The sequence below is a fragment of the Carassius carassius genome, chromosome 42, assembly GCF_963082965.1.
Source record: "Carassius carassius chromosome 42, fCarCar2.1, whole genome shotgun sequence".
NCBI lineage: Eukaryota > Metazoa > Chordata > Actinopteri > Cypriniformes > Cyprinidae > Carassius > Carassius carassius.
Window position 1 is genome coordinate 13,688,608 of NC_081796.1, and position 14,909 is coordinate 13,703,516.

The 14,909-nt window shown below is 38.4% G+C and overlaps 1 protein-coding gene across 4 annotated transcripts in view; it reads left to right on the forward strand.

The window, feature by feature from the left end:
* LOC132124443 (nuclear receptor coactivator 2-like) overlaps window positions 1-14,909 on the forward strand; it is a 100,657-nt gene that overhangs the window by 58,160 nt on the left and 27,588 nt on the right. For all 4 annotated transcript variants that reach the window (XM_059535442.1, XM_059535443.1, XM_059535441.1 and 1 more), the window contains exons 5-9: window positions 318-421; window positions 4,313-4,490; window positions 6,601-6,783; window positions 11,615-11,716; window positions 14,501-14,641. In XM_059535442.1, coding sequence (XP_059391425.1) covers window positions 318-421; window positions 4,313-4,490; window positions 6,601-6,783; window positions 11,615-11,716; window positions 14,501-14,641 — 708 coding nt within the window. The remainder of the gene's footprint in view (window positions 1-317; window positions 422-4,312; window positions 4,491-6,600; window positions 6,784-11,614; window positions 11,717-14,500; window positions 14,642-14,909) is intronic.

Sequence of the window (14,909 nt, forward strand, 5' to 3'; positions counted from 1 at the left end):
ATTCACCAACATGAATAATATTTTAGACTTGTTTTGACACAAAATGTAATTTTCCCGCGAAGTGAATTTTATTTTGACATGCAAAATCATTTTTAGCATAAAAAAAAAATTGTGTGTTTTTCTCATGTGCATCTCAGTCACAGAGAGCTATATATGATCTGGCCTTTCCCAATATGTGATCACATGACAAAAAAATGAAGTACAGCTTATTTACTTTGGTTTTCAACGTAAAATATAAAAATGATTCTGGACCATGGTGTTTATGTTCTGTAATAGAATCTGTAATGATTTATCTGCATCGCTCTCTCCCTCTGCAGAAAAAGCTGCTGCAGCCAATGAGGATGAAGTGCAGAAGGCTGATGTGTCGTCGACAGGCCAGAGTGTTATTGACAAAGATGCCCTAGGACCGATGATGCTGGAGGTGGGTCTGTTGTGCTGTTTACTCGGTTACACTGGCTCTACTGTACATGCACGAAGAAAAGCCAAGCGTTAACCTTGTCTGAGTGACAGAATAATAGTGAATGCCTTTTTGTATTCCTCCATCTTGTTGCTGAATATAGAGCTCATAATCTGAGCTCTATATTCAGCATATATATATATTAAGGGTGTACACGGATAGTCGAACATTCGAATATTCGTTCTGCTCTAATTATTCGATAAATAAAAAGGATATTCGAATGTCGAAAAAAAAAAAAAGTTCACAATAAAACCTAATTTGGTCACTTTCTGTGATTCTCCACGGCATATTTGAAGATGTATGCAAGCAAAAAATAATTAATGAATGAATAAGAGGCCATTCACATATGCCTAAAAACGTGTGAAAAACGCTAGACGCGCCGCTCTCTCCTTCTTTCCAAAGCGCTCGGGCAGAAGCGCTCTTGAGGCAACAATAACGCTCTCTCCATGAAGACGCGGAAATTTCAGCAAAGGATAAATGGATTTGCTGCACAAAATATCGCTTTCAGTAGCTCTGCTACTAAATTTATTTCAAAATGCCAATCCATATACAGCTGTGATCAGCTGTTCCTTTATCTTGGCTGAGCTTTCAACGTTGTTACGGGAAAGGATGAAGCTGAATGATTAGTTCTTGTCACATGACCTGCGGTGCGATTGCGGCATTCTGAAAAGTTGAGATGTTTTTAACTCGATGTGGTGCAGACACGCCTGGAAAAAAACTGGCGCATCGCACCGCGTGCGCATCGAGACCGCGTCGCTTCCATTATGAGCACGCATACCGCGCGCCAACATTGGAAATAACGAACTTGAGCGCACAAAAGACGCAATATGTGAACGGCCCCTAAGAACTGCGGTCTTCTACGGTACTTTAAATATGCAGTGGAGAGTCACAGAAAGTCACCGATTTCAAGAACATTGTTGCGGCATACGAATAAACACTGCTAACTTGGAGAATGCAGTGAAAACTCCTCTTCTCGTGTCTGCCCTAGACCCTCGGCACAAACATCTCAGGTTTCTCGATGAAAACACGAGAGAAGTAAGAAAAAAAAACTTTTTTGAACATTATCAGAATATTTTCCTTGATGTGAGTGGTGCGGATTCAGCCGCCGCCACCAACGATGAAGAGGATGCAATGCCCACTTGTCGGAGAAGGCTGATTACAGAGAGTCCAGCCGAGACGAGTGGGAACAGTTCTTGCTGGAGCCATGTATTCCACCAGATGAGGATCCCATTCAGTGGTGAAACGAAAACACGAAGCGCTTCACAAAACTTATTCGCTTAGTACACCGTCAAAGTTAAGTGTAGGCTACGTTCTACAATAGCCTAACTGCTGCAGGCTGCTTTACGTTTTCTCTTTGTTAACTTTTTTCAAGCTTTTTTCAATGTTCAAGCTTATTGTGTGTAAGCTTGTTCAAAATGACGGAAACAATAAATGTTGCTGAAAAATAACGTCTGTCTCAATAAACTTAATTTAACTGAGGGTTAGAAAAGGGTTTTTAAAAATAAATTTTTATTTTGGAGTGAACTATTCCTTTAAATAACAGTTCAACTCTCTCCAGTGCAACGAACAGCTTCCGTCGGTCAGTCGGCAGGACGCCCAGCTCTGAATGAATCCACCCATCCAGCCGCTCCATCTTTCTCTCACACCCTCTCCTCTTTGGGGTATTTATAGCCTCCAAGGTCCTCCGTCACCGAATCAACACGAAGCGGAAGCCAAATATAGCCTGCGTGCTTGTGCGCTTGAGCTTCCATCTGTTTGAAACAACCAAAGGAATGGACGATTCACACCCACACGCTATAATGCACCTAATTAAAACCACTTGTGACAAAAGGCCAGAGAGAGGGGGACTCACCCGACTGGCCTTTTCCACCCAACACCCATAACAGCCCCTCCCAGGCACACACACTCGTGCACACAGACAGGCCTTGTGTAAAGCTTTCGCAGTTCTGCATGGCCCCCTGCCCCAGTGAAAAACCCCATTGTTTGGCATTGGAAGCTGAAGTGTGAGCAGCCATAGGATCCGCTAAAGCAGCTTTGTGTTCTTCGGAGCAGTGTGTGTGGGGATTTGTGGCCAAGCTCGCCGTGCCACAGGGTGTGTGTCCGTTTTCAGAGTCCACTAACTCGCAATGAGTTTGGACCTAGTCTCTCCTTTGTATAGGAAGTTATGCAACCTCCTACAGCAGGACAGTGAGGCCGGGCCGGGCCCACCCAGCTCAATTCATGTTGCAATACACCTCCATCTGCACATTTTACAGAGTTGCATAATTCTGGCTAAATAAAGGTGGATTTGGCATTCCTCTGTGTTTACTCTGCGATGTTTGCTGAATGTGCCCACCAGATGGCCACATCTAGAGCAGTGCACAAATAGGGGCTTGTGGGCTTTTTTTTTTTTCGCTCGCTCCTCTTCCATCCCTCACTTTATCCGCTCTCTGGAGTATGTACGTTTGTTCTTAGCTTCTCTTGAGTGTTTTATTTACATTTTTTCACGGCCGAGTGTTTGTGAAATAATTCTCTGCGCTGTGTTTGTTTTGCTGATAAAAAGATTTAGAGCTTATTACGCTCCGCCGCAGATTAAAGAATGATTTCCGAGCTGCTGCTCGACATTCTAAAGCAAACAGCAGCTTTTATAGCAATCGGTATAGGCCCTCAGGGGCACGACTGCATTCAGAGGCCTAATTGACACCATCTTGATAGGTAATGCTTGACTTAAGGCTGTGTTCTTTCAATTAAGACTCAATATCAATGTCAATATCATTTCTGTCACATGCTATGAAGCGCTGAGATTCAGAAGAGCTCGTTTATTTTCGAAACAAGCAGGCAAGAAAGTTCATCTTCATACAAAATGAACACATTAAAGCATGCATGGATGCTTTCACCACAGATTCTGAACTGGAGACTAAGTATTAGAAGTAAATTGATATATTGTTTTTACTGATAAATTGTTTGTATTGTTTAACTATTTACAAAATGTTAACCATTTAACTTCGTGAAAATGTCTAATATTTTTTTTTTTTTTTAACTACTTTTTGAGCAGCAAATCAGCATATTAGAAGGATTTATGAAGGATTGTGTTATACTAAAGACAGAAGTAAAGGCTGCTGAAAATTCAGCTTTGCATCACAGGAATAAATTAAATTTTTGCATTATGCACTGCATTATTCCAATTAATAGCAAAAAATAAAATGTATCGATGTAAACTGATATTTCATACTGACACATTACAATAAAATATTAAAATAACTGACTTTGTCTGTGAAAATACTAGAGGCATAAGACGTTTGCACAGTGGTGTATAAATTAACATATCCTTATTAAAGACACCTTCAGTGCACCTGTCAGGAGATGCGAAACAAGTATGCACTCTAATAAAGCCGTAGCCTGTAATCTGAATTTAAAATAAGGAAAACAGTTGCTCCACTTGCCTGACAGTAACGCTCTGAGAGGAAGCCTGTGAAAATAACCTCCTATCTGCAACTGACGAGATCTTCTTGTTTTCCTGCAGCTAATTACTTCATTATGGTTTACCTGAATTGAGATCATTGCGTTCAGTCTGTTGTTGCTCAAAAACCACTCAATCAATCTCAAAGTCATGCATTCAGACACATGCCTTGATCTTCTTGACTTCATTTGATCAGTTGTTTGGAGAGTCTACAAGGACTCCCATTCTTCCTTGACGGCTTTTTATTTTGTTTCTGCTGGTTATCACATCTTCCCAATTGAATGTTGACGCTTTTAGAGCAAGGATATGTACATTATGTAGCCTTTATGTCTACTTATGCTCTTCATGTGATAATGTTGGTTATAGCTACGCATCTGTGCTCACAGTACTAATAGCCAGTGTTTTTTTTCCTCCAGGCCTTAGATGGGTTCTTCTTTGTGGTGAACATGGAGGGGAACATCGTGTTTGTGTCCGAGAACGTGACGCAGTACCTGCGGTATAATCAGGAAGAGCTGATGAACACCAGTGTTTACAGCATCCTGCATGTAGGAGACCATAATGAATTCATCAAAAACCTCCTGCCCAAATCACATGGTGAGAATTTTCCCTTTATTGTTTCCTTCCCATTTAGCTATTTTCATATCACTTGCGCTTCTAGCACCTCTTCTTTTCAGGAATGACAACACTCAAGTGTAGCGTCACTTAGAGCAGTTACATTTTCCACCCAGTGATTATATTAATATTATTTATTATTTAAGTTTAAGAAGTGTTCACACTAGCTATAGCTTTCCATCAACATATTTCAGTTTAAATTAAATATCACGTAAAGATATTGCATGTAACACCAAGCAATTGCTCACTTGAGGTGAATTAAATTTTTTATTCAGTTAAGAAGACATTTGTGTAAACTAATATGGATACACATTTGATAAATAAATTCCAAGATATGTAAAAAAAAAAAAAATCATTTTCAGTGATAGCTGGTGATGTGAAACATTAGCGACTGTTGGCAATGAGTCAAAATGTATATAAAAAAAATAAACGTTTATATAAAAGAAATGTTCTCAGTGACTTCCAATGGACTTCCAGTTTATTTTGTTTTCTTAAAGTCACAATGAAACGGAAGTAGCGACAAAATCACATTCTTTACTGTTATATATGTCTAAGTGTAACAAATTATCAAAAAAGAAAAAATATTTAGGACTGGGACTTGGTTATATCGTTCAGATGCTTCGCTGTTGTTCAGATTTTGAGATGTTGTTGAGCTTGCAGTCAAATGTGTAGTCCTGTATATGTCATTAGAGAGAAGTATGCAGTTTCACTTTAATATTGAGTTACAATATATTTATTACCATTACGACATTAATAATAACAATAAAATAAATTAACTAATTGTTCAAAAGATCATTAACATGCACAAACACTGCTTTATTCGCAAATTGTTTTTGCAAATAGTGTATCTTTACACTTATCTGAAATGGATCGAAACATAGCTACTAACATCAGTTAATCACTGAAGGTCACCAGTCTCCTGAAGCGACATGAGTGACAGGTGGATCACGTGTGCACTCCCTTTGGAAGTCATTGAGTTAGCACAATATTTTTTTATATCAACTTTACATTTTGTCTCTTTGCAAGCAGTCTCTTATGTCACTTCACATCACCAGCTCTCATTGAAAATGAATGACTTCCAGTCCCTTGCTACTGTAAATCACCATCAGTGAGAACACCGCTATATTCAGTAAGGAAAAATTAGGCAATGCTGGTTCAAATTAGTGACAGTGAGTGATGTCTTTTAGTGGTCGACCTATATATCGCCAAGACATGATCGCTTGTTCTCTTTGTGACAGTCGGTCCGTATGAATTGAATGCTTTAAACTTTAAACTCGTGATTTCAAATTATGCTGCGCTTTATGCATTTGCCCACTGACATATTCATGTCATTTTCTCTGTGTGCTGTATGTAAAATGTGTGTTACCCTGGCTTTATTTGAAAAATATGATTTCCAATGCGCACAATCTTCCCAGAATACTGAGTGCCCTGTTGGTTACAGTGTTAACTTCCTTTTTAATTCTATTTATTAAATATTTATTTATGAAAAATACTTTTTTCATCTAAAATATAAGTTTGTTTATATTACACTTTTTTTTAATCCATTGATGATCAAATGAGTCAAATGTTTTCAAATTTCTTAAATATAAAAAAATGTATACCGTATTTTCCGGACTATAAGTCGCACTTTTTTTCATAGTTTGGCTGGTCCTGCGACTTATAGTCAGGTGCGACTTATTTATCAAAATGAATTTGATATGAACCAAGAGAAATGAACTAAAAATGAATCAAGAGAAAACATTACCGTCTTCAGCCGCAAGAGGGCGCTCTAAGCTGCTCACTGCTCCTGTAGACTACACTAAGCAGCATAGAGCGCCCTCTCGCGGCTGGAGACGGTAATGTTTTCTCTTGGTTCTAAATAAATGCGACTTATAGTCCAGTGCGACTTATATATGTTTTTTCCCTCATCATGCCGTATGTTTGGACTGATGCGACTTATACTCAGGTGCGACTTATAGTCCGAAAAATACGGTATATAATTATATTGGGTCTATATCGGCTATCGGCCCCCCTGCTTTCCAAGATATTGGCATCGACTGTCAAAAAAACTATATCAGTCGACCACTAATGTCTCTTCACCTCCCTCCCACAGTGAACGGAGTGCCGTGGTCCAGCGAGAATCCTCGGAGGAACAGCCACACCTTCAACTGCCGCATGCTGGTGAACCCTCACAGCGAGGCCGAAGAGATGCAGGATCATGAAGCACAGCAGAAATATGAGACTATGCAGTGTTTTGCTGTGTCTGAACCAAAGTCCATCAAGGAGGAGGGAGAGGGTAAGCCACGGTTTCTTAAAACACACTTAAGCCACATGAACAGTACTGAAACTCTAGATTTAATGCTTCAAAGCAGAGCAGGAGGCTTCAGCCAAGCAAAGTGACTACTCCCCTTACATAGATCCGAGCGTTCATTTGTCAAGCTTGCCACAAACAAGCAGTTTTTAACCTATAGTTTTTCAAAGGACTTTTGGTTCCAGTGAATGAAAGTTGTTGTCCTTATCTACAGTTGTCATTAGTTGCTGTCATTTTGTGGTCTTGTTACTATAAAAAGCAGTAGTAATTTAACATGCACTACCATTCAAAATTTGGGGGTTGGTAAGATTTTTTTCAATGTTTTGGAAAGAAGTTTCATCAAGGCTGCTTTTATTTGATCTAAAACACATTAAAGCAGTAATACTGTGTATTGTATTCCTGCTATGGCAAAGCTGAATTTTCAGCAAATCATTCTAATATGCTAATTTAGTGTTTAAGAAACATTTCTTAGTATTATGTTTAAAACAGTTACTTTGCATTTTCTAGAACCCTTTTTTTTATTTTCTGAATTTTTTGATGACTAGAAAACAAGCATTTACTCTCATTTTTATTTTTTTTAGCAGTTTAATGTACCTTTTCTGAATAAAATGATTAATTTCTTACTTACCCTTAACTGTTTACCTGTAGTGTACCAAGGTATCACAGTATTCTTTGCAGAACTTTATCAGCTGCAATACAATAATAGTATTTGAATAAATTTGTGACGAATGGGGCGGGGCCGTGAGCCGTGGGAGCAGGGCGGGGCGGGGCAAGGCCGGTGGAGTGATTGGAAATGAGCGACACCACTGTAACAAAGTTCTTTTGTGGGAAGAAGGAGGCGGGAAATGGCAGACAATCGAAATGAAGTTTAATAATAAAATAAAGACAAAACAGCGCGACAGCCACTCACAGACGACTGCCGCCCACAAACAAAATCAAAACATAAAATAAATCCAGGCCTGGTCCTCTCTCGTCCTTCACTGTCATCGCTCCTCTTTTATATCCTTCCAATCTCCTCCTTGGGACTCGAGACCGGTTGGTTTGAGCAGGTGTCGCTTATTTCCAATCACTCCACCGGCCTCACTCCGTTCCCACGGCTCTCGGCATTCTTTGTCAATGTGTTGCTTTGTGCAAAGAGTGGTGAGCAGAAATACTGTACCTCGTTTCATAATCATAATATCATTAAAAAATTCCTTGCAGTTTACCACACTGTACCTCGAAGGTCCTTCATGGACTTGCTATTTAAAATTGCTATCTTGCCATTTTAGGATATCCATTAGGTGTTGTAAAATATTAAAGTATTTTAGTCCACCTCAAATCCTAAGGTGTGATCCATATGAGAACAACAGTAAGTATTCAGTCTCTTTAAGTTTCAGTTGCTCTAATGTAGAAGCAACATTTAGGGCTACAAATCATTCCTGACATGTGAGGAAAATGAGTCTTCCAGTTACTGAAAAATAAGGCGAAAAGGCAACAGCAGCGCTCGTGCGTCCCGCCCCGAGAAAAGTTTCAGTCTGTGATTCATTTGCTCTTTTCTCTCCTCCTCTTCCTACTCTCGGAGTCACCCAGAGTTCAGGGTGCATTTGAGACCCAGTTCTCTACTGGATCAACACGGCTTTGGTTTTGGCCCTGGCTGGGGTTTAAGAGTGAGTGTGTGCGTGTGTGTGTGTGTGTGTAACAGCGAGTGCGAGGCAATGAGAGATGGTTAGCATTGGTCTCTCCTCTCTCTCTCTCTCTCTCTCTCTCTCTCTCTCTCTCTCCCTCACATGTACACACATAATGTTAAATTTTTTTCTGGGTACTGTTGGTCCGTCTGTGTTAGCTGTGTGCCAGCTGCTCTTTCAGCCAGCCAGCTCACCCTGGCGCAGGAGACAGAGAAGGAATGTGTATGAGGAGAGGGGTATCAGAGAGAGTTTATTGCAGAGACATTGAAGCTGGGTCTTCATGCAGTTTGGAGTGAAGACCACCCAAGGGGCTCTGCAGCAGCCATGTGTTTGCACGTAAAGGCCTGTTCACATCAACTTGATATAAACATCATAACCCGTAGCTCAAAAAGTAGAACATGTCTTTAGCAACTGTAGTCTGATTCATAAACAAGGGCTCAGTTGACACAATAATACACATTTTTTTAAATAAATTAAAAAAAATAAAAAAACACTGAAGTTAAAGTTTTGAATCAAATTCTGACAAATTCTTCAAATTCTTCTCTGAATCAGTCAGAGGGGTTGTTGAATCAATGTCTTGATTCACTGAATGAACTGCCAGTTTTAACTTTCAGTGATATCCATCTTTAAAATGAAGCAAGTACTAAAGGTTTGGGAAAGCTGAATTAATATCTTTAGCTACATAACCGTATGAAGAATTATGAGTAAAGGTTTTATTTTATTTTTTATGAGATATATATATATATATATACAGTTGTGTTCAAAGTTATTCAACCCCCTAGAGACTGCAGTACTTTACAAATACAAGCTTTTCTGAAGATCCAGGATATAATAAAACTTGCATCTATAACAGTTCACTGGCATATTAAAAGTGATATTGTCAATATATAATGTAATATATTTGAGTTATAAGACTTTTTAATAATACTGCTATGTCATAATTATTCAACCCCTATTCAACATTGCTGTTTTTAAATCACTTATTTGTATGGTGGGGAATAAAACAGTCTCAAAACACAATTAAGCCTTTAGAAACTCTATTAAAAACAGAATTAGCTTGAGCTGTTACACATACAGTTTGGCCCATGCATGTATTGAACTTGAGTAGCAAAATGTCAACAGAGATCTCACAAAAGCAAAAGAGAAGAAATATTGTATTACTTAAGAAAGGCTAAGGCTATATGATGATTTCCAAGACACTGAAAGTTCCTAGAGACACAGCTCTCAGCCTTATTCCTTAGCTTAAAGTGTGTTTTACCAGAAAATCTTTGAGGGTGTGGAAGAAAAAGCACAATATCATAAAATATTTAATCAGAGCAACTGAGAAAAAACCTGCAATGTACAGCCAAAGACTTGCAAGATGACCCGATGAAAGGAGGAAAACCATTTCAATGCAGTGTGTAAGAAGAACACTAGACAAGTATGGCCTTCATGTTGAGACATCTTGATAAATACCACTCTTGATCAAGAAGAACAAAAAGCCAACTTGAACTTGATAAAATTCATTTGTGTGGACCTGTGGAGCTCTGGAGGAATGTTTTATGGAGTGATGTGACCAAACTGGAACTTTTTGGACCCATGGATCAGCGGTATGTCTGCTGTAAAAAAGGCAAAGCTCATAAGCAGAAGAACACCATCTCCATCATCAAACTTGGAGGTGGTTCAGTCCTATTATGGGATTTCTTTACTGTAGAAGGAAGTGGAAATCATGACTGTATGAAGGACATCATGGATTCTTTAGAGTGTCAGGCCATTTTGACAAGAATTGTGATGCCTTTGGTGCAAAAACTGAAGCTGAAACTTTCCTGCAAGCCAGTCATACCAAAGTACACATCCAAATCTACTACTGCTTGGTTCAGGGATCAGTCATAGAATGTACTTGAGTGACCTATTCAGTCTCCAGGCTTAATTCTCATTTCAAATATCTGGTTGAATTTGAAGAAAGCAGTGGCAATGTGAAAACCAAAGATTATCAGTGATCTGAAAGCCTTTTCAGGTGTGGAATGGGCCAAAACTGTAGTAGAGAGGTGACAGAAGCTTCTAAACACTTACAGACAGCGTTTATTGGTGATTTTAAAGAATAAAAGACTCTGCACAAAGGGGGTTGAATAATTTTGAACATGAATGTTTAGAGTCAATTTGAATTTTATCATGATTCATCAATGTTCCATTCTCAGAATCACTCAAAAGTGTATTAACAAACTTTCTCTAATAATTTACTGATGCCTTTGTTAAATTGATTTCATAAAATGTTATCCTCCACAGCAAATTATCTTGCAAGTCAAGAGGATATATATAAATATATATATATATATATATATATATATAAACATGTATACATTACGTGTATACACATTATTCTAGTATTTTTTTGTTTTTGAATGAAGTCTCTTATACTCACCAAGGCTGCATTTATTTGATTTTTGACTGTAATATTGTGAAATATTATTACAATTTAAAATAAGTGTTTCTATTTTAGTGTTTTTCATTATTTAATTTATTCCTGGGATGGCAAAGCAGAACTTTCAGCATCATTACTCCAGTCTTCAATGTCACATGATCTTTCAGAAATATCTCTCATATGCAGATTAGAATATATTTTCTAATATATATATAAAAAATAAAAAAAACGTTTTGTTTTCAGCGTTTTTAATTAACAACGTTCAAAAGAACAAATAGAAATCTTCTGCAACATTATAAATGTAACAAATTGTTTTATTAATTTTGAGTCCTTGTTAAATACAAATATTAATATCTTTAAAAATCAATCAAATGATGTATTTTATCATGGATGCTTCAAACTTTTGATGCATATATATCATGGATGCTGTTACTACAGTGTTCTTGTTGATTATTCCTGATCATGTAAGCATCTGATGTGACATTATGATTCTCTTCTGATCTTTTTGTGGGTGGATGAGGGATGACTTTTCTAACTTAGTCTCCATGGGAGCAGCACAGCAGGGTCAGCCTCCACAATGACACAAACCAAAGGTCACATTCCATCATATCACCCAACGCTCCACTCCGCACCGCCCCCTCAGCACACACAAACACACAGAACCCATGCCTCATCATTCAGAAGCACCCTTCAGAACACTTTAATAATCTGTTACCACTGATCTGATCTTTTTCTCTCTCGCTCTGACTAGATTTCCAGTCGTGTCTGATCTGCGTCGCGCGGAGAGTACCCATGAAAGAGAGACCCATGCTCCCCACGCACGAAAGCTTCACCACCCGCCAAGACCTCCAAGGTAACCATGCCAACACCACCCTTCTCTCCGCTTCTGCTCTTCAAAGGGAGTTTACATCGCAGTTAGACAACAACAGAGACTGACTGTAACCTGGAACAACTGTTTCATAAAATGAAAATGGCTTAGCGCCCAGTTTTACAGTGTAAACCTTTGAAGGGCTCATGAGGTTTCTTTTTATTTAGGTGAAATTAGATGTGACCAAAAGAAAAATGTTTTTTTATTGAGTTATTTAAATTAGAGTGTAGCTCCACAGTTCACAGACATACATTTTTGCACATTTATTTAAAAAGAAAAACTGAAATATCACATGGTCCTAAGTATTCAGACCCTTTGCTCAGTATTTAGTAGAAGCACCCTTTTGATCTAATACAGCCATGAGTCTTTTTGGGAAAGATGCAACAAGTTTTTCACACCTAGATTTGGGGATCCTCTGCCATTCCTCCTCCATATCTTCTCCAGTTCTGTCAGGTTGGATGGTAAACGTTGGTGGACAGCCATTTTCAGGTCTCTCCAGAGATGCTCAATTGGGTTTAAGTCAGAGCTCTGGCTGGGCCATTCAAGAACAGTCACGGATTTGCTGTGAAGCCAGTCCTTTGTTATTTTAGCTGTGTGGTTAGGGTCATTGTCTTGTTGGAAGGTGAACCTTCGGCCCAGTCTGAGGTCCTGAACACTCTTGAGAAGGATATCGTCCAGGATATCCCTGTACTTGACTGCATTCATCTTTCCCTTCGATTGCAACCAGTCGTCCTGTCCCTGCAGCTGAAAAACACCCCCAACAGTATGATGCTGACCCGACCATGCTTCGCTGTTGGGACTGTATTGGACAGGTGATGAGCAGTGCCTGGTTTTCTCCACACATATCGTGCAGAAATTTCTTTGTAACCTTGGCCAGATCTGTTCCTTGCCACAATTCTGTCTCTGAGCTCTTCAGGCAGTTCCTTTGACCTCATGATTCTCATTTGCTCTGACATGCACTGTGAGCTGTAAGGTCTTATATAGACAGGTGTGTGGCTTTCCTAATCAAGTCCAGTCAGTATAATCAAACACAGCTGGACTCAAATGAAGGTGTAGAACCATCTCAAGGGTGATCAGAAGAAAAATGGACAGCAACTGAGTTAAATATGAGTGTCACAGCAAAGGGTCTGAATACTTAGGAACATGTGATATTTCAGTTTTTTTTTGTCAACTATTCTGTGTTTTTCTGTCAATATGGGGTGCTGTGTGTACATTAATGAGGAAAACAATGAACTTAAATGATTTTAGCAAATGGCTGCAATATAACAGAGTGAAAAATTTAAGGGGGGTTGAATACTTACCTTACCCACTGTGTGTGTTGTGTGTGTGTGTGTGTGTGTTGTGTGTGTGTGTGTGTGTGTGTGTGTGTATATTTTCTTTTTTTATTTTCATGACTATGAAAATTGTTGAGTCACACTGAAGGCATCAAAACTATGAATTAACACATGTGGAATTATATATGGAATTATATACATAACAAAAACGTGTGAAACAACTGAAAATATGTCATATTCTAGGTTCTTCAAAGTAGCCACCTTTTCCTTTGATTACTGCTTTGCACACTCTTGGCATTCTCTTGATGAGCTTCAAGAGGTAGTCACCTGAAATGGTCTTCCAACAGTCTTGAAGGAGTTCCCAGAGAGATGCTTAGCACTTGTTGGCCCTTTTGCCTTCTGTCTGTGGTCCAGCTCACCCCTAAACCATCTCGATTGGGTTCAGGTCCGGTGACTGTGGAGGCCAGGTCATCTGGCGCAGCACCCCATCACTCTCCTTCTTGGTCAAATAGCCCTTGATGCCTTCAGTGTGACTCTACAATTTTCATAGTCATGAAAATAAAGAAAACTCTTTGAATGAGAAGGTGTGTCCAAACTTTTGGTCTGTACTGTATATATATATATATATATATATATATATATATATATATATATATATATATATATATATATATATATATATATATATACATTTGCACATTGCTACTGTGCAACCAGTGGCCACCTCAACTTTTCATTGTCTGTAAAACTGGATATCATTAGTATATATTTTGTTACAGTTATAAATATTACAGCTATAATTCTATTTAAATCAATTATTTACTTAAAACTTTTATTTAGTTATTTATTTATACTTTTCTTCAAAACTTTTTGGTTTAAAATCTGCCCCCTTCATTTGAATAGCATTTAAGTCAGGTCAAGTCAGCATTATTTATAAAGCTAGTAATAGTTATAGTAGTTAGTAGTTTATGCGCCATTCTGGTAATTCGTGAACGAAGGGACGTAAGTCGTCTCACAATGAAACTGTTCATCTGTCTGAGTTCTGAATTATGATTAACATTCTAAAGGCATCTGGACAGGGAGCTCACACATTGGAAGATCAGAGTTTTTTTACTGTCACACCAACCACGCCATTTGTCATTCTGATGTGGCTACTTGATGGAATCTCCCAGTTTTCTGTTTATTATAACTGAGCAAATTACAACCCTGAGATGTTTCTATCATGCTTTGTTTGTTTTTTGGTCACAGTTCTTACAAATTAACGTTCGATATTCCTCAGTCGTGCTGCTTAGGGGTTTATTCTAAGTCCATAGCCCTAAGTATTAAACTTCTGCAATTAATGAAACACTAAAAATATTCTCAATACATCTATTCAAATTTTGCTTTGCAGATCAGTTTTAGATATGCTTAAACATTCTTTGCATTAATACATTTAAGATTTAACCTTGAAAACAGACAACTTGTCACAGACGAAACCAAAACTGTGTGTTTGTAGGTAAGATCACCTCCCTGGACACCAGTCTGTTACGAGCCTCTATGAAACCTGGCTGGGAAGACTTGGTGCGGAGATGCATTCAGCGCTTTCATCTCCAAAATGATGGAGACGTGTCATTCGCCAAGCGGCATCAGCAAGAAGGTACTGAGCACATCTCACATTAATCCACTTAACACTTAATTAAGTGATTGTATTGTGCATGTAAAGATTTACTATTTTGACAGTAACTGCCCAGTATTCTGAAAAGCATAGTGATTTTAATACACCTTGTATTTGGCTTCCGTCGGCAATGACCTTATGTCATGACTAAGTCCTATCTTACTTAGAATGTGAGACAGACATTTAAAAAATGTTTAATGAATCTCAGGCGCAATAATGCAATCGTTAAATCATGGAAAAATTGATAAAA